This window comes from Haliotis rubra, unplaced genomic scaffold, assembly GCF_003918875.1.
Source record: "Haliotis rubra isolate DU_JTF1 unplaced genomic scaffold, ASM391887v1 Scf34, whole genome shotgun sequence".
Classification (NCBI taxonomy): Eukaryota; Metazoa; Mollusca; class Gastropoda; order Lepetellida; family Haliotidae; genus Haliotis; species Haliotis rubra.
The window spans coordinates 56,507-74,582 of record NW_025767013.1 but is presented as its reverse complement, the minus strand read 5'-3'; the positions used below and the strand labels follow the sequence as shown (position 1 = coordinate 74,582).

The following is an 18,076-nucleotide window of genomic DNA, read 5'->3' as shown; positions in this document are numbered from 1 at the left end:
GACCATGAGGAAGAGGGGTGTGTGGCATGTGCCACTTTTACGCCTCAAACGATTAGAGCACGACGAGCGGATCTGCTGTTCTACAGCAATCTGATTCGGGCGGGGGGTGATATCTGGGCACAGGATCCCCCGTCCAAACGTTCACACAAAAAAAAGGGGTCTACGGGAGCCGCTTCCCATACGGAGCCGGCTCCCAAAAGAGCTAAAGGTTCCAAGGAGGCATCTAATACCAAACCTCAACTTGCTCCTGTCTCTTCCCCCCCCTGTTGTGTCGGCACCAGTTGTGCCCGTTGAATCACTAACCGCTTTATTCCAGGAACAGATGGCGTCAGTGAAATCTCTCATTGATACGGCGTTGGATGGGTTCCGTAAGGAGCTCACCGCGCCGGTCGTGGGGGGTGGATCTGACGCATCTGGGGGTTAGCTGCGGCCCGAGCTTAGGCTCGGGGAACGCGCCTCCCCCTGGGCAGCTTGATCCCGGCTTAGGCCGTGGAGATAGCGCCCTCGACACCTACGGGCGACCTCGCTTCGGGCGTAGGTCCGTCACAGGTGGCTGGCGCCGGCGATGCAGGGTTGCCCCTGGCTTCGCCTGGTGCCCTGACTGGCAGTCGCCTCGGCACTGCCCAGCTCGGGGACACCTCGGCGCCTGGCAGCCAGTCTGGGTTGCCCGGGAGGCCTGTCGCGGCAGGTTCCTCTCGGGCGCCTCGGCGACTTGGGGCGAGTTCTGCCCGGCTGGGCGACTCGTTGCTTCTGGCGCCTCTTGACCTTTATGGTCTTTCGGGTTCAGCCTCTGGTGTATCCTCGGCGGTCTCTCAGGAGTATGAGAGTACGGCTGCCGAGGATTATGCCGAGGTGGACATGGAGGACGATGGAGGGAGGGAGGAGCCGGAGGCGGGAGTGCCGTACTCCTTTGGCTCGTCTCTGAGGCAGGTGCGGGAAAAAATTGCCGAAGCCCTGCCCCAGGTGGCCGTTCCCACACAGGCGCCCGACCCCGCGGAGTTTAGGCTCCCGGGGGAGGCTTTCGCGCCTACCAAGGTCGCCGAGGCGCGCCTACGCATCCTACCATCACTGGTAGGTGAGGTGGTAAATCCTCTCTTGACTGGTTCTCGCTCGAGATTTGATCTGCCCGACGTTGGCAGGAGGTACCAGTTGGGAGAGGAGACGCTATTCGAACCACCAGTGGTGGACGAGTGCGTCTTTGCCTCAGTCACGTTAGGGGGGTCGTCCTCGTCTTCCCTGGCCTCGGCCAGGCAGGGCAGGCGCCTCCCCCCTTTTCCTGCTAATTCACTGCCGCTGAAGTCTGCGTACCGGTCATTCGAGGAATGTTACCGGTGCGCGGCCCAGCAACTCAAAGTAGCAGTCCACTCGGCCTACCTGTCTGCACTGCAGGGACAGCTGGTGGCTCACAGCGCTTGTGGCGCCGACTCATCGGAGTCGGTGCTCGCGCGCCAGCTCACGGACGTACACTCGCATCTGGCTAGGGATAGCATTCGGTGCTGTGCCAGCCAGATGATGGGTGCCGTCATGGGCTTGCGCCGCCTGTGGTTGTCTGTGGCGCGGTATTCGCCGGCCACACAACAAGCGCTCCTGTCATTGCCCTATACCATGGGATCCTCCCTGTTCCCTGGGGCATTGCAGGTAGTACGGGAGGCCGCGGAGGCTGTCTCTACCTTCAAAGACTCAAAGCCTTTGTTGGAGCAGCCCTCCGCTCCTCGCCAGCGGCCTTCCCCGCTTGCGTCCGCTTATCCTTCTGCCCCGGCGAAGGATGTTGCTAAGTGGACTGCCCCTTTGCAGTCCAAGCGGAGCAGGCGCGCGAGAGGCAAGGGCAAGCCTGCTCAAGCGCAGCAGCCTTTTCGGGGCAAGGGGAAGCCAGCCCCGGCTTCCCGCTGATTCCTTCCCCAGAGCCCTTGTTGCCCCCCACTCACGCAAGCGGAGACTTGCCGACTGTGGGGGTGCACTGCCTCCTGCCACACGTCCCTGTCGGCGGCCGGCTGTCCCTATTCCTCCGGGAGTGGGAGGCAGCCACCTCAAATCCCTGGGTCCTGTCCACGCTCAGGGATGGCCATTTGCCACAGTGGAGGCGAGATCCTCCGTCCTTCTCCGGGGTTCGGCACACGCTTGTGCCGACCTCCCGCGACAAGGCGGACGCGCTCCGTGCCGAAGTTCAGTCCTTACTGAACAAGGCAGCCATCGAGGTGGTTCCTGTGGGTCAACAAGGAGAGGGGTTTTATTCCACCTACTTCCTAGTGACCAAAAAGGACGGAGGGTTCAGACCCATTCTGAATCTCAGAGGGTTGAACCAGTTACTGGAGGTGCCGTCTTTCAGGATGGAGACACTCAGGTCAGTGATCTCCTCCGTCGAGACAGGGGATTGGCTTACGTCAATCGATCTCAAAGACGCATACCTCCATGTTCCAATGCACCCCGAGTTCAAGAAGTACCTCCGGTTCTCCTTCGACGGGACGTGCTACCAGTTTCGCGTGCTCCCCTTCGGCATCTCCACGGCGCCAAGGGTGTTCACCAAACTTATGCTAATCCCAGCTCAGTTAGCCAGGTCTCAGGGCAGGTGTTGTCACCCGTACCTAGACGATTGGCTTCTCAGGGCCTTAGGTCCTCAGTTAAGCAGAGCCTCCACACTGTGCGTGATGGATACTCTGGTGTCACTGGGCTGGATTATCAACCTCAAGAAATCAGACCTCGTTCCGACGCAGGATCTGATATTCTTGGGGGCCAGATTCAACACGGAGCTAGGGATTGTTTCCCTTGCTCCGGACCGCATCGTCAAAGTCCAGAGTACTGTTACACAGTTTCTCCAGTCGCCCAATGCGTCAGCCCGAACATGGCTTCGGTTGCTAGGCAACATGGCGGCGACAGTGGACGTGGTTTGGCGTGCGCGTCTGAGGATGCGACCAGTTCAGCAAGCGTTAGCGCAGCTGTGGTCCCACTCGCAGAGCTACGAGATTATTCTCACAACGCCCGAGTGGTTAATTCCTCACTTGCGATGGTGGACGGACGTCGGGAATTTGTCCAGGGGGATCCCCCTCGACACCCCGACACCTTCCCTCTCAGTTCAGACGGACGCCTCCCTCACAGGTTGGGGGTCCTGGGCGAGCACTCAGCCTCCGGCCTCTGGTCGGAGCGGGAAGTCAGCCTACACATCAATGTGTTAGAACTGAGAGCAGTCCGCAGGGTGTTCGAGTGCTTCCGGTGTTGGTGCAGGGCCATGTGGTTCGTCTAGAAATGGACAATCAAACGGCCATGTCTTACATTCTCAAGCAAGGCGGCACAGTGTCTCCGTCGCTCCTTCAGGAGGCGTGGCAGTTTCTACTGTGGTGCGATCAGTTCAACATTCGGGTTTTGCCTGTTTATCTCCGGGGTAGACAACGTCCGTGCAGATGCACTCTCACGGCGTATACTAGCCCCACACGAGTGGATGCTCGACCGGAGATATTCGGGATTATCTCCCAGTTGTTCGGTCGTTCCAGGTGGATCTGTTTGCGTCTGGGGTGACGAACCAGATTCCTGTGTTTTGCTCCCGGATTCGGATCCGGGAGCGTTAATAACGACGCTTTCAGCTCGATTGGACGGACAGGGTACTGTGGGCGTTCCCCCCGATACCACTGATTTCCAGGGTCCTGTCACAGCTGACCGCACAACCAGCTCGGCTACTTGTGCTTCTGGCACCCCTTTGGTCGGCACAACGCTGGTTTCCGGTAATTCTCAGGTTTCTGGCTCAGCCTCCTGTTCTATTACCTTTTCGACCGGACCTCCTATCCCAGAACGGAGCCCCACCGAATCCCAGGATTCAGTGGGTGGCCTGGCCGCTGTCAGGGGATCGCCTCCGTCTTGGCGGAATTCCTGCACCAGTTGCAGACACAATTCTGGCTTCAGCGGAGGGATTCGACAAACGTTCAATATGAGGATAGATGGGCCTGTTATTCGCGCTGGTGTGTCAACAGGGGGATTCTTGATCCCTTTTCTACAGATTTAGTCTGTGTTTTAGAATTCCTCCAGTCTCGGTTGGACGCCGGTCCAGCGGCTTCAACTGTTCGAGGATATTCTACAGCTATTTCTGCGTTTCATATTCCTGTTGACGGTGCTCTCTTGGGGCAGCACCCTCTGGTACAGCGCTTTTTAGCAGGCGTGGACAGAATCCGTCCGGTTGTCCGGGCGGATTAGTCCCCGATGGGACTTGTCAATCGTTCTTGATTGGCTGTCCGGTCCACTGTTTCACAATCTGTCGGCTCTTTCACTCCAGCTGTTGGCGTGGAAGACGGCGTTTCTTGTGGCGGTGACTTCAGGCAGGCGGGTTGGCGATATTCACGCAATGTCGGCCCGATCCCGCTTACTGTTTTCACAAAGACAGAGTTAGCATACGGCTGCCTGATACTTACCGTCCCTAAGAAGGATAGTCCCTTCCATGTGACGGCGCCTATTGAGCTCCCAGCTTTCACTCAGCCTTCCTGTCCGGTACCTCTCTACGACGTGCTCCGTCTTAGATGTCCGTAAAGACACTTAAGGCTTATATCAAACGAACAAGGGGTACCCGTGGGGTAACCAATTGTTTTGTTGTTATGGCGGGGTTCAGGCTGGTCTTCCGCCACCAAGCAAACCATTTCTCGGTGGCTTGTCTCTGCCATACATATGAGCTATACTCAAACAGGGCGATCCCGCCTGTAGGGTTGAAAGCTCATTCGGTTAGGGCAGTTGCTACATCGAAAGCTTACGCTGCAGCCCTGCCCATTGAGGAGATCTGCTCCGCGGCTATTTGGAGCCGTCCCAGTATGTTCATCCGTCATTACCAACTTGACAGACTCTCCAGTGAGCGTGCTCGGTTCGGTCAGTCAGTTCTCTCCAGTGGGCATGGTTCCACCTCTCTAGCCGATTGAGCTTTCGAGGAAGTATGTGAACCATTCTATGCCAAATTTTTTAACACTGGTGTTGGGTTTTAAAAATCTTGTTTACATATTCCCTTGGTGACGGGTTTTATGTGGTGATGGTTTTTATTCCCATGTCTTTTGCATTCTGCTCTAGACTTTACTGGCCTTGGAAGCTTTGCTAAATATATTCATATTAAGGCATTTCGTTTCTGGCGGCTTATTGCGGGACCCTTATCTTCGTTTCCGAGTAGATTACGGGAAGGAGGGAGGGTGTGTCTCGTTAGTTTGCTTTAGCGAGGTTTCGCTGGGCAATTTACATATGTTCGACCCTGACCCTGGCTCATGCCCCCGCCTGATTGGCTATGGTGGACACGTGACCGGGTAAGTGTGCTTTTTCTGCTATAATTAGCTTGGGAAATTCCACTTCTTGTCGGGGGTGTTTTCTGCAGACAGAATGCCGCTCCTTAGCTCCGTCTTTAGGAGTCTGTCTTATGCTTATAAGTACCCCAAGGAGGAATATATAAAAAAGAATCGAACTAACCTGTAGAGGTTTCAGATTCTTTGAATATATTCCTCCTTGGGGTAATCTCACCCCACTCCCCACATTCTGTCTGATGTCGTTCAGCATGGAAAGTGAGGTACAAGGTTACGGTCTAGAGTTACCTGCTCTTGGCTGTAGGGGGCCAGAGGGCCCTGTAAGGGTGGTCTCACAAGACAAAACGTAGTTTTTGTTTTGTAAATATTTTATTCAAATATTGTTACAACTGTCGTAGGGATTTTAAATGGACATTTAAATGCTTATAAGTACCCCAAGGAGGAATATATTCAAAGAATCTGAAACCTCTACAGGTTAGTTCGAATTTGTAACAAAACTTTACACCAAAACGCAGCTTTTCACATGCATGACATTTGCACATGCTTTACAGCAATTTGATGCATGATCCTCGTGCAATTCATCTGCAAAAGGTTTTCAATTGGTTCCCCCAAGTTAGTGGAGAAATTCATCTTCGATGTAACCATACATATATACATAACATATAGTGAGTGCTTTAAGTGAGTCTAAACTTTTGATGGGTAGTATAGATATACTCACTCACTCACTCATTGACTGCAGGTCAGACTCAGCCAAGGAGATGTACACCCAGATGGAGGAGGTCAACACATTGGTGACCTCACTTGACAGGAAGATAGAGACCCTGGACCATGTCAAGGCTGGAAACGTTCCTCCACCGCCTGAAGTAGCGCCATTACCTGTTGTCATCAAAGACCCGGAGGTGAAGACAGTAGAGGTGGGTGTCGACACTAGGGAACTGCTCACAGTTTTCATGCTGCTCTTTGGGACATAGGGACATAGGAGTTTTTGTTTGTTGGTTTACCTCACACTTGGCGATAATTCAGCTATATGACTGCGGAACCAGATGATCCAGTGATTAAAAACATGAGCATTGATCTATTCATTTCGGATGTGATGACATATGTCAACCAAGTCATTAAATCCTGCCAGCTGATCACATTAGTCGACTCTCACGACAAGCATGGGCTGCTGGGATCAATTTTAATACAGATCTTCAAGAGCCAAGCATATAAGAGGAGGTTTCTCTATATGTGCTGTTGAATTCCTTATGGGTGCTGTTAACATTCAAATGTTGTTCAGTATATTAGTGTTCCCATCAGTGAGTGCTTCAATTGAAATTTGTATGTTTAATTTGAAAATGGTAACCTTTCTGATAAACAGACAGTCAGTCTGTATTTCAAATGCCAGTTGAATTTTCAAATCAGTGTGCACCTGTTTTTTACCATATGATAAACCAAAAAGTATGCATCATCAATATTTCATTCATGTAAAATGTTCAGGTGATGGTACCAGACCCATCAATTGTTGCTGCTCTGGAGAAGGCCCAACAAGAGTTATCTGCCCTCCAGACCCAACTTTCAGATCTACATCAAGAGAAGACATCACTTCACACACAGATCAGCTCTTTGAACACAGACCTGTCTGAAAGTAAGGGCAAGATCATGGAGCTGGAGCGCCTCCTGGCCGAGGGTGACACTTGTGATGGAGTTGCTGTAGCTGCAGCTGCTAATGTTGCTGCAAGTGCTGAGGTAAATACAGACACATTAGATGTCCACAAGAACTTAACTTCTTAGTTACGGGAACTTAGGTGGCCTTGTTTCTAATGCCCCACATTTCGCTGTCTAGAGTTGCCTCACTTTTACACCACTTTTAGCAATATTCCAGCAATATCACAGCACACTGGCGAACGCTTTAACCATTAGGCTATCTCCTCCTTCCTCCTTCTCTCTCTCTCCCCTCCCTTTCTCCTCTTTCCCCCAACGCCCCCAAAAAAAAAAACAAAAACCAACAAACAAACAACAACAACAAACAAAAAAAACAAAAAAAAAAACAAAACAACAAAACAACAACAACAAACAAACAAAAAAACAAAACAAAACAAAAACAAAAAACCCCCACTAACTTGACATGCGGCAATGCTGCAATACAACTGGAATACTGTTCAAAGTGGTGCTGAACCCAACTCACTCACTGGATTTTGTCTTTATCCTTGTATCAATAGTTTCATTAACATTGCACTCTCAGTTTATTTTGTAATTTGGTGTTTGGTTTTATGGTTTTATTTTACAAACGTATTGTGCATTTATCAGAATTTTTGATTGGACCTTATATATTATTAAGTTGGCATCAAAAGTCATTACGTTTATGTTCTTTCTGTTTACTTGATCTTTTGCACCAACTCATTTTGTTTCAGTCAGAAGAGAAGGTATCAGAACTTACAAGTCAGCTTGCAGAGAGAGATGATGTGAGGCTCATGTTCATTTGTAGCTACATATGTTTTAGAATGTCTCTGTTGATGGTGTAAATGTTTATAACCAAACTTATAGACAGCATTCAGTGTGAGTTGAATCGTCCAGATTTTTTTATCTACCAAATGTGATTGTTTATGAGGCATGTTATGGAAAAAAGGAGATCATCTATATTCTAAAATTATTTGAGGTGATTTATTTCAAACATTTCGTTATTGCAGGAGTTGGAACGTCTTCGCCGTGAGAACCGTGAAATGCAGAAAGACATGAAGAAGATGATTAAGCGATATGAGAAGCTCCAGGCCAAGCTGAAGAAGATGGAGGTGAACGAGGGAGCCAGTGCTCTCCTGCAGGTGGTTGTAGCGATGGTGAGTCTTATAGAACCACGTGTCAATATATTGACCTGAAGGAGATAGAGGTGAACGAGGGAGCCAGTGCTCTCCTGCAGGTGGTTGTAGCGATGGTGAGTTTTGTAGAACCAAGTGTCAGTATATTGACCTAAAGGAGATAGAGGTGAACGAGGGAGCCAGTGCTCTCCTGCAGGTGGTTGTAGCGATGGTGAGTCTTATAGAACCAGGTGTCAGTATATTATTGACTGAAGGAGATAGAGGTGAACGAGGGAGCCAGTGCCTCCTGCAGGTGGTTGTAGCTGATGGTGAGTTTTGTAGAACCAAGTGTCAGTATATTGACCTGAAGGAGATAGAGGTGAACGAGGGAGCCAGTGCCCTCCTGCAGGTGGTTGTAGCTATGGTGAGTCTTTGTAGAACGATGGTGAGTATTTGACCTAAGGAGATAGAGGTGAACCAGGGAGCCAGTGCCCTCAGGTATATTGACCTGAAGGGAGATAGAGGTGAACGAGGGAGCCAGTGCCCTCCTGCAGGTGGTTGTAGCTTATGAACGTGAGTCTTGACCTAGAGATAGAGGTGAATGAGGGAGAGTGTCAGTATATTGACCTGAAGGAGATAGAGGTGAACGAGGGAGCCAGTGCCCTCCTGCAGGTGGTTGTAGCGATGGTGAGTCTTATAGAACCAAGTGTCAGTATATTGACCTGAAGGAGATAGAGGTGAACGAGGGAGCCAGTGCCCTCCTGCAGGTGGTTGTAGCTATGGTGAGTCTTATAGAACCAAGTGTCAGTATATTGACCTGAAGGAGATAGAGGTGAACGAGGGAGCCAGTGCCCTCCTGCAGGTGGTTGTAGCGATGGTGAGTCTTATAGAACCAAGTGTCAGTATATTGACCTGAAGGAGATAGAGGTGAACGAGGGAGCCAGTGCCCTCCTGCAGGTGGTTGTAGCTATGGTGAGTCTTGTAGAACCAAGTGTCAGTATATTGACCTGAAGGAGATAGAGGTGAACGAGGGAGCCAGTGCCCTCCTGCAGGTGGTTGTAGCTATGGTGAGTCTTATAGAACCGAGTGTCAGTATATTGACCTGAAGGAGATAGAGGTGAACGAGGGAGCCAGTGCCCTCCTGGTTGTAGCATGGTGAGTCTTGTAGAACCAAGTGTCAGTATATTGACCTAAAGGAAATAGAGGTGAACGAGGGAGCCAGTGCTCCTGCAGGTGGTTGTAGCTATGGTGAGTCTTGTAGAACCAAGTGTCAGAACCCCTCCTGCAGGTGGTTGTAGCTATGGTGAGTCTTGTAGAACGGCCAGTCCCTATTGACCTGCAGGTGGGTGAGCGAGTAGCCAGTAGAGGTGAGCGAGAGCCAGTGCCCTCCTGTGAAGCTATGGTGAGGGAGCCAGTGCCCTCCTGCAGGGTGAGCGGTGGTTGTAGCAGGTGGTGAGTATATTGACCTAAAGGAGATAGAGGTGAACGAGGGAGCCAGTGCCCTCCTGCAGGTGGTTGTAGCTATGGTGAGTCTTATAGAACCAAGTGTCAGTATATTGACCTAAAAGAGATGGAGGTGAATAATGGATCCATTGCCGCCCTTACATATTAGTCAAGACAAACCATGAAACGAAATGATCTCTTTTTCACTTGTTCAATGTTTCATGTAGGCCCATGAGGTCCATGGCCAGGTTCCAACTGCTGCCCAAGAGGTGGACTCACGTCTCAAATCTGAAGAAGAAGACATGAAGAAACTGAAGGAGACGCAGAACGAGAATCAGAAGGCTCTGGACACCTGGGCCCAGAAGTACAAGAAGAAACACAAGAAGGAACCGACACCTGAGGATAGGTAAGATCGATGTTTCTGGTCGTGTGTATAATTCTTGATGGATGCGCAGATCAGTTTAGAATAATGTAGTTCAGCTGCTTCCTGGGGTGGTGGGGTAGCCCAGTGCTTAAAGCATTCGCTCATCATACCGAAGACCTGGGTTCGATTTCCGACATGAGTACAATCTGTGAAGCCCATTTCTGGTGTCCCCTGTCGTGATATTGCTGGAATATTGCTAAAAGCAGCGTAAAACCATACTCACTCACTCACTCAAATGGATTGTTTAATCAGGATTGTTCACAGGTCACAACCTTATAGGTTGAATGATGCCAGATGTGACAAATACATCCCATCGAACAGTGTCAAAATATATGTGAACATGAAAAGCTTTTAAGAAAATGAAAATAAATGTTAGAAACAATTTAATACAGACTAAAGTAAATAATGTTAATAAAATAGATATGAAGACAGATAAGTAAATATGTACTGCTTTGTGTCAGAGATGCAGAGTGTGTGAAGCTGCAGGAGGCAGTGGATGCCGTTGTGAAGGAGGTTGACGACAACGGGCGGAGACAGCAGGCTCTCACGATGCTGCAGACTGGGGTCATCAAGGTGAAGGAACTACAGCAGCAGCGACCAGTATCAGCTGCCAGGGTCGCCAAGGAGAAAGGTGGGGGCAGTCTAGTGCAGAGCATTACTGGGGACCTAGGGGCCATGGGGTAGCCTAGTGGTTAGAGCTTTTGCTCGTCATGCTGAAGACCCGTGTTCGATTCCCCACATTGGTACAATGTGTTAAGTCCCATTTCTGTTCCCCGCTGTGATATAGCTGGAATATTTCTAAAAGCGGCGTAAAACTAAACTCACTGACTGTCTACTGACAGGCCGGCACCAGTTTCTTCTTCTTCATCCTCAACTACTTATCTACTAATGTTACGCACACTAGTATCAGTATAACCCAACAGTATGACACTTATACCAAGAGTTTCACCTAGCATTCAGTGGTGCTTTATGAAATACATGAGTGAACTGGCCAGTTCCTCTTTTGCAAACAATTCTTTCAAAATTAAGGAGGACCACCTCTGTGGTGTAGTGGTTAGAGTGTCCGCGTGGAGAGTGGAAGGTTGCGGGTTCGATCCCCGACCGCGTCAAACCATTAATGGGTACAACAAGGACTGGTCGGCTTGGAGTCAGTATAATGTGTCTGAGTGGGGTATTCATGCTTCACTGCGGCATGGTATCTCAGTGGGCTAGCACTATTTAAACCAGCTTCAGTCTGGGCTAGTACAAGCAGCCGCACATACACATACACACGCATGCACGTCGTCATGAGCAAAATGGTCTCAAGCACGACGTAAAACCAAATTTCACCTCACCTCACCCTGAAATTTAATGTTGAGGTGGCACCATCAGTTTGGAGCAGTTCAGTTTTTTAGAAAGGTGGATCCTTTAATTACACCCAAAATTAAGGAACCACTTAAAAATTTATGAAGTTTCCTTAAATGTCAATAAGTTAGGCTTTTTGGGGATAGCCATATAATTACAGTATTCCTTGGTTACAAAAATTCCCAGGCCGAACATACACCCTTTTCAGGTGGCACTGTAGTGACATAGCAGAAATATTGCTAAGTACTCTCTGAAACCAATTCCTGTCAGATTATTCCCGATTGATGTATGTAGTTGGCTGGAGATAAAGACCTGTTTACCTTCATAACTGTCAGCTAATAGTTATGGTAATGCTATTCAAAGATAGAGTGTGTGTGTTTGTATACGAGTGTGCGTGCGTGTGTGCGAGTAGTACATGTATATATATTTGTGCCGACAATTTAATCATTAAAGATGCAGAACAAGAGATGTCAGCTCTTGATGAAAAAGTGATTGACCTTGAATCTGAGAATGAGGCTCTGAAGGAGGACAACTCTCGTGTGGAGGAGATCAAAAAGGTACTTGTTTCACCAGAATTACAATGTATAAGAGTGATTTGGGATTATTCTCTATTCTGTCAGAAAATGGAAAAATAGCTTCTCGTATTGAGATTTTGATGATTGGTTGAATAAGCTTGATGTTACTCCTTTATGTGGCATTTAGAAGTTGGTGATATGAAGAGGAACAGGTTATAAGGATTGACAATTTATTTATTGCAATGGATGATGCAAGGACAAGTGATGATCTCATGCTCGATGATAGTATTAGCACCTACACCGAAATGTCGCATTCATGTTGCAATAAAGAAGTTGTCAATCCATATAACTTGTTCCACTTTAAGCTTGATGTTTTGTCAGAATAGGATACATTCATGGTCTTTGTGTTCATTTCTTTGTATTAAAAAATCAATTCTTTTGGCATTAGGGAAACCAAATGGTTATTTCATCAGGCTGATTTGTGCCCTCATTGGCATAATGTGTAAATCCCTTTCCTTGTGTCCTCAACTTTAACTACTGTATTTCCTCTAATAAGTATGTTTTGTAAACGTATTCTCCCCTGATCCAAAAATAGATTGATTAAGGAATGGATCTTCTAGTCATAACTTCCTGTCCTCCACATGGCAGGGGTTGATGGATAGTATGTAATATCACTTACAATTAATTACACCCAGTAAGCGCAATAAGCACCTGGTCTCCAATAAGCACCAGGCCTCTACTAAGGGTTGGGTCTGAAAGTCTGTTGTAAAAGTAAGTGCCAAGGCACTTATTAGAGGAAATGTGGTATGTTAAACAATGTGAGCATTCATTGTCAAAGCTAATTTATGAGCGAATCCATAGCATTTCATTGACTAGCCAAGTAATTATTATCCCCCCGGCATGTAATCCGGGGGGATATAGTCGTCGCCCCGTCCGTCCGTAATCATTTTGTTTCCAGAGCATAACTCCAAAACAGTTCAATATTTTTCAACAAAAATTGGTAGATATATCAAACAGAACCTAAGGTGGTGCCTTTTGCTATTTGCAGATTTTTGCATTTTTTTTTTTTCCAGTTTCTTAGTCACAAAAGGGAGGGGTGGGTTTTGTTCCCGGAGCATAACTCAAGAACCGTTCAATATTTTTCAACAGAACTTGGCACATATATCAAACAGAACCTAAGGTGGTGCCTTTTGCTATTTGCAGATTTTTGGCATTTTTATTTTTTTCCGGTTTCTTAGTCCCAAAAGGGAGGGGTGGGTTTTGTTTCCGGAGAACAACTCGAAAACTTCTTAATATCTTTCAGCAAAACTTGGCAGATATATGAGGCAGATGTTAAAGTGGTGCCTTTTGCTATTTGGCAGAATTTTGGCATATTTATTTTCCTAGTTTCCATGGAAACGATTCGGACTTAGTCCCAAAATGGAGGAGTGGGTTTCGTTTCCGGAGCACAACTCGAAAACTTCTTAATATCTTTAAGCAAAACTTGGCATATATGTGAGGCAGATCCCAAAGTGGTGCCTTTTGCTATTTGCAGATTTTTGTGATTTATTATTTTCTCGGTTTCCATGGAAACTATTCGGACTTAGTCCCAAAAAGGAGGGGTGGGTTTCATTTCCAGTGCACAACTCGAAGAAGCGTTCCATGGAAACGATTTGGATTTAGTTTTAAAAAGAGTCAAGCTGGACTGTCAAAGTAACTGTCAAATGATTTGTTCTTTCAAATATGTGGGGGCCGGGGGGGATATGTCATCTTCTGATGACTCTTGTTTTATGTTGATCTCACCATAAACTACTGCATTACAACTGTTTTCTGAGTGGCTGATAACAGAGGAGAAGGGCTTGTGCTGCATTATTATCTACAATTTTTTACACTTTTTATTGTTTATTTTTTTCTTCAAAAGAATTTACTTAAATATTTAACAATGTTATATAGTTAAAGACTGACATAAGTTCATAAATAATGTTGAACACTAGTACAGTATAACATATGTCAATCACCAGGAACTGGAGAGTCAGGTGAAACTTCTCGAGGACCAGGTTGCACTACAAAGATCTCTGCCTGATGCTGGCCAGCCATCAGAGGTGAGTATGGCTGACTGTGAGGTTTGAGCTTCATAGCTCTTTATAAAATTGAGAAATGTCTCTACCTCAAGCCCATGACAGAAACACATGTATGTCATTGCCATAATTTGTCAAACTGAAAGCAAAGTATATTATAGTGCTTGTATGTGCAAATTTCCATGTGTGCTAGGACCTGTCTGATGAGATGACTAGCCTGCAGAAGGAGATTGATGCCCTGAACGCAACTCTCCTCGAGGAGAAGACCGCTCATGACAAGACTCGTGAGGAGTTGGAGGAAGCCAAGAATCAGGTTGCTGGAATGAACGAGGAGTTGGCTGGAGAGAGGGCAGACCTTGATGCCAAGATTGACAAGTACAAGAAGATCCTGGAGGCCAAACTCAAAGGAAAGGAGGAGGTGAGAGCAGTTATATATGGGATCTCAGTTACTTACTAATGTCATCATGTTATAAGGCAGTCTTTTAGGTTATGTTTTGCAATACATCTCTCTACCAGTTGTCTTCAAGATGTACATCCAGTCCAGATTCATCATGTATTTTAGGGGCAGTGGGGTAGCCTAGTGGTTAAAGCGTTGGCTCGTCATGCCGAAGACCCGGGTTTCGAATCCCCACATGGGTACAATGTGTGAAGCCCATTTCAGGTGTCCCCCGTCGTGATGTTACTGAAATATTGCTAAAAGCGGCGTAAAACTAAACTCAGTCAGTCAGTCATGTATTTTAAACACTAAGTGATAAGTCATACTAACCAATCCTAGGTCAGCCCTTTCACTTTACATTGTGCAAATCTGTATAATGGTATTCTTCCAATGGCTCAGCTTTTCGTTCTACAAAATTGAATTAAGTGCTACATATATGGTATGTATACCCATGTTGTGACATGGAAAGTAATGAAGTATTTCTGTTTACATAGGCATAGAGGTAGAAATCAACAGCCATATAAAATAGAACAGATAACTTGTGGAGAGATTGTTTGTGTGAAGACTCTACTAACGCTGTTTATGTGTGTTGTTTTAGGAACTGGCCAATGCGAAACAAAGAACTGAGGAACTGGAGGCAGAGAGATTGGCCAATGTGCCAGTGGACACTGCGAAGGAAATAAAAAATCTACAGAATAAAATTGTGAGGATCCCAGATTAACTACATGTGTAGTCAGGTTCTTCATAGTATAGTGTGAAGGAATAGGTAGATGAAATGGTTCAGTCACTACTGGGATTATTTCCCGTGTCAAGTGTCCATTAGCATACATCAGAGACCAGTGTTCAGTAATCTCTGGTCACTTCCTCAATATTCTGCTTATATAAGGTGTGTAATAGGTTTTGAATGACCTGACTCCAACTTGCTGGGATTGCCACTTCTCCCTCGCTCTCCCTTTGAATACTGTTCCCTGTCACTGGTGGGGAGTCCAGGTTAGAGAATCAGTCTCTAGCAACCAGTGCTGGCTGTATGAGGTGTCTCAACAGATACAACGGCTGGGTTTAATGACTTGTTGACGGCCTGTAAATGAACCCTGTTGGCATGGATTGCTGCTCACGATATCGATCACTGGATTGTCACACACACAGATGCACATAGAGAGTCACACTCACATGCAGACTCACACACACCATTAGCAGATCCAGGGGGGGGGGGGGGGTTCAGGGCTATCTGCCTATGCACACACTCACTCTAACACTCACACCACTCACTCACTCACACTCACTGTAATGGACTGGTCATCTGTCTTCAGTCTCTGCTGGAGAAGGACAAGACTGGTTCGGGTGCAGTAGTGGCAGGTCTTGAGGCACAGCTGACAGAGGTACAGAACAAAATGAAACTCTCCAATAAGAACTTGGAGACACAGAGGGCTACCAACAGGGACCTTGAGGTATGTGATCTGTAACAGCTCATTTCCTGTACACTAGATTCAGTGTGAAGGACTCTATGATATCTAAATATTCTCCCAATTCACACATATAATTCCACTTGCTTTTTGTTGGTCCAAGGGAAATTTTCTTGTATACCGTATATGACCGACTATAAGTCGGATCTCACTATAAGTCGGGCCCCTTTCTCAACCCTCTAAATTCTTACTAAAACCATGTAACTCAAATATAAGTCGACCCCTTTCCCTGTATGTATTGGTTTTGGGTAGATCAACGTCGTGACTGTTCAACACTGTAACATGGCGAACGTAAACACGTGTTTATCTTTTGTATACCTGAAACTTCTGTTTATTTTGAGAGCAGATTTCTGATTGACTAATGATAAAATGAAAGGCCAATCAACAGAAGCCTTACATAACCAAGAAAGGTTGTGTTTGTGTGAAATGTTTTTCAACTTTGTTTAAAAAGTGAGCGTATGTGTAAAGACTAACTATCATTGAAAACACATCATATAAATGTTACTAGATTCAAATATGTTTGATGCGGAAATTATGATGTGTAAATATTTCTGTAAATGTGCTTCAAAATGATATTCCTGTATCAAAAACTGTTCAGTTGGGAACACGCATTGTGTGGGATGCATTGAGCGAACGCTACTGTACAACCGAGACTGATCGAATGACACAGATATTTGACTTCGATGTAATTTCTTGATTAATATCATCTGTAGTATTTATTAAATTATTAACAGTATTTTTCAAAACCATCACACAAAACTGCCACAGAATACAAAGTTTACTTTATGTGAAACTTTCTTTCAAGTCGTGTCACGTGGCCCAAATTTATCGATCGATAACAAAGTAAGTAAATAGTTGTGATCAAAATATCTGATTAAATTTAATTTAACGTTTATATTATGAAATATATTTTACAAAAGACAAACAACAAAATTTTATATTTTATGTTTTATTTGTCCCACGATGTCATTTACCTTTGGAAACGTTGTCAGTATGTGTATGCTTCCTGCTTCCGGTGTAAACATTGCCAGTTGAGTTCGCTGGGCTGGCAGATTCACTCACCTGACCTCTGGAATTTTTGGGGTAGATTAATGAACTCAATTATAAGTCGGGTCTGATTTTTTAGCTCCTTTTTCTGGTATCAAATTTCCGACTTATAGTCGGTCATATACGGTAGGTATTTGCTGCATGACACCGTGGAGTAGTCACTCACTCACTCATTCAGTACAGTAGATTTCAGTGTTGTAATACTGATTACTCTTTACTAAATGTAATAGACTGAACACAATTTTACTAGAATTGCAGACAAGTTCAGATGAGGAAATAGTGTACTGAGAACTTGAAAGGCAACTGATTCATTGTAAATATAGATATGCTCCATACTGTAAGTTTTGCCATTTGAAGTGGAGACATTATTTCTATGTCATTTGGGGAATCATTTATTGTCAGTTTGATTTATCTTATAAAACTTGACTTACGGACAAGTAAGTTGTTTGAATGATCCGATTTAAGCTGGGTCTTCAGTCAGGACCAGCCTAGTCCACCTGCTGTCAAATTAGACAGCCCCTCTATAATGTACAGTAATAGGTTTCTCTTTCAGGCTCTCTTTTATATGAATGTGTAATTGTATATGCTTACATCACAGAGCAAGGTGAAGGCCGCACGGACAGAGAAGGAACAGGCTGTCAGGGAACTAACCAATCAGCTAGAGAAGAAGGAACTCCAAAGATCAACACTGGAGACCAAGGTAGGGGAGACTACTCTTTCATCAAAGCTCAGTTTATTTCCATCACCTGGAAATAGAACTGGTTTTATTGTTTGACATTCACAAGACAAGATGAAAAATGGACATTGACAGTAATAACATCAACTAAACAAACCACACAACTCAGCAAAGGGCAGACCTTACTTATAAATTTTTTTGAAGTCATGCTGATGTTTGAAGATGTTTTGTTACTGAATATGAGCACCATACATGTTATTGTTTTATATTAGGTGAAGCAACTGCAGGCCCACGTTCCAACCAAACCAGTGAGTACTCCCTTTTTCATGCCAGAGCTAAACTTTTATGAATGATGATCGGAATAAATCCCAATATTAAGAACTGATTCTGAATCCTTGTACACCTGATGGAGAAAATGGTATAAAAGAAATACAGGGAAAGTATTTGGCACTTACGTTCACACCAGAAGCAATCTGCTCCAAGTGAAGGATGTCTGCTGGCCTGTTTTGTGGTTACAACTGTTGTATACTATTGTTTGAAGTTATTATAGTTAATTTGTCATTGCATGATGGACTGACTCATGTAATACGTGGATTTGGTGATCTTTAACCTCTTTTGAGCAGTATGTATCAGCATTTACAA

At 45.9% G+C, this 18,076-nt stretch overlaps 1 protein-coding gene across 3 annotated transcripts in view; it reads left to right on the top strand.

The window, feature by feature from the left end:
* The window catches only part of LOC124284581 (kinesin-like protein KIN-14I), a 36,475-nt gene that overhangs the window by 2,482 nt on the left and 15,917 nt on the right, over positions 1–18,076 (top strand). The window contains exons 4-16 of one of the 3 annotated variants that reach the window (XM_046720673.1): positions 5,995–6,169; positions 6,735–6,983; positions 7,649–7,699; positions 7,925–8,071; positions 9,700–9,878; positions 10,358–10,527; positions 11,694–11,797; positions 13,756–13,836; positions 14,006–14,230; positions 14,847–14,951; positions 15,559–15,696; positions 17,357–17,458; positions 17,707–17,742. In XM_046720673.1, coding sequence (XP_046576629.1) covers positions 5,995–6,169; positions 6,735–6,983; positions 7,649–7,699; positions 7,925–8,071; positions 9,700–9,878; positions 10,358–10,527; positions 11,694–11,797; positions 13,756–13,836; positions 14,006–14,230; positions 14,847–14,951; positions 15,559–15,696; positions 17,357–17,458; positions 17,707–17,742 — 1,762 coding nt within the window. Of the gene's footprint in view, positions 1–5,994; positions 6,170–6,734; positions 6,984–7,648; positions 7,700–7,924; positions 8,072–8,221; positions 8,262–8,852; positions 8,907–9,699; positions 9,879–10,357; positions 10,528–11,693; positions 11,798–13,755; positions 13,837–14,005; positions 14,231–14,846; positions 14,952–15,558; positions 15,697–17,356; positions 17,459–17,706; positions 17,743–18,076 lie in introns of those variants that run through there. The other 2 variants (XM_046720676.1, XM_046720675.1) reach the window with 2 other exon arrangements.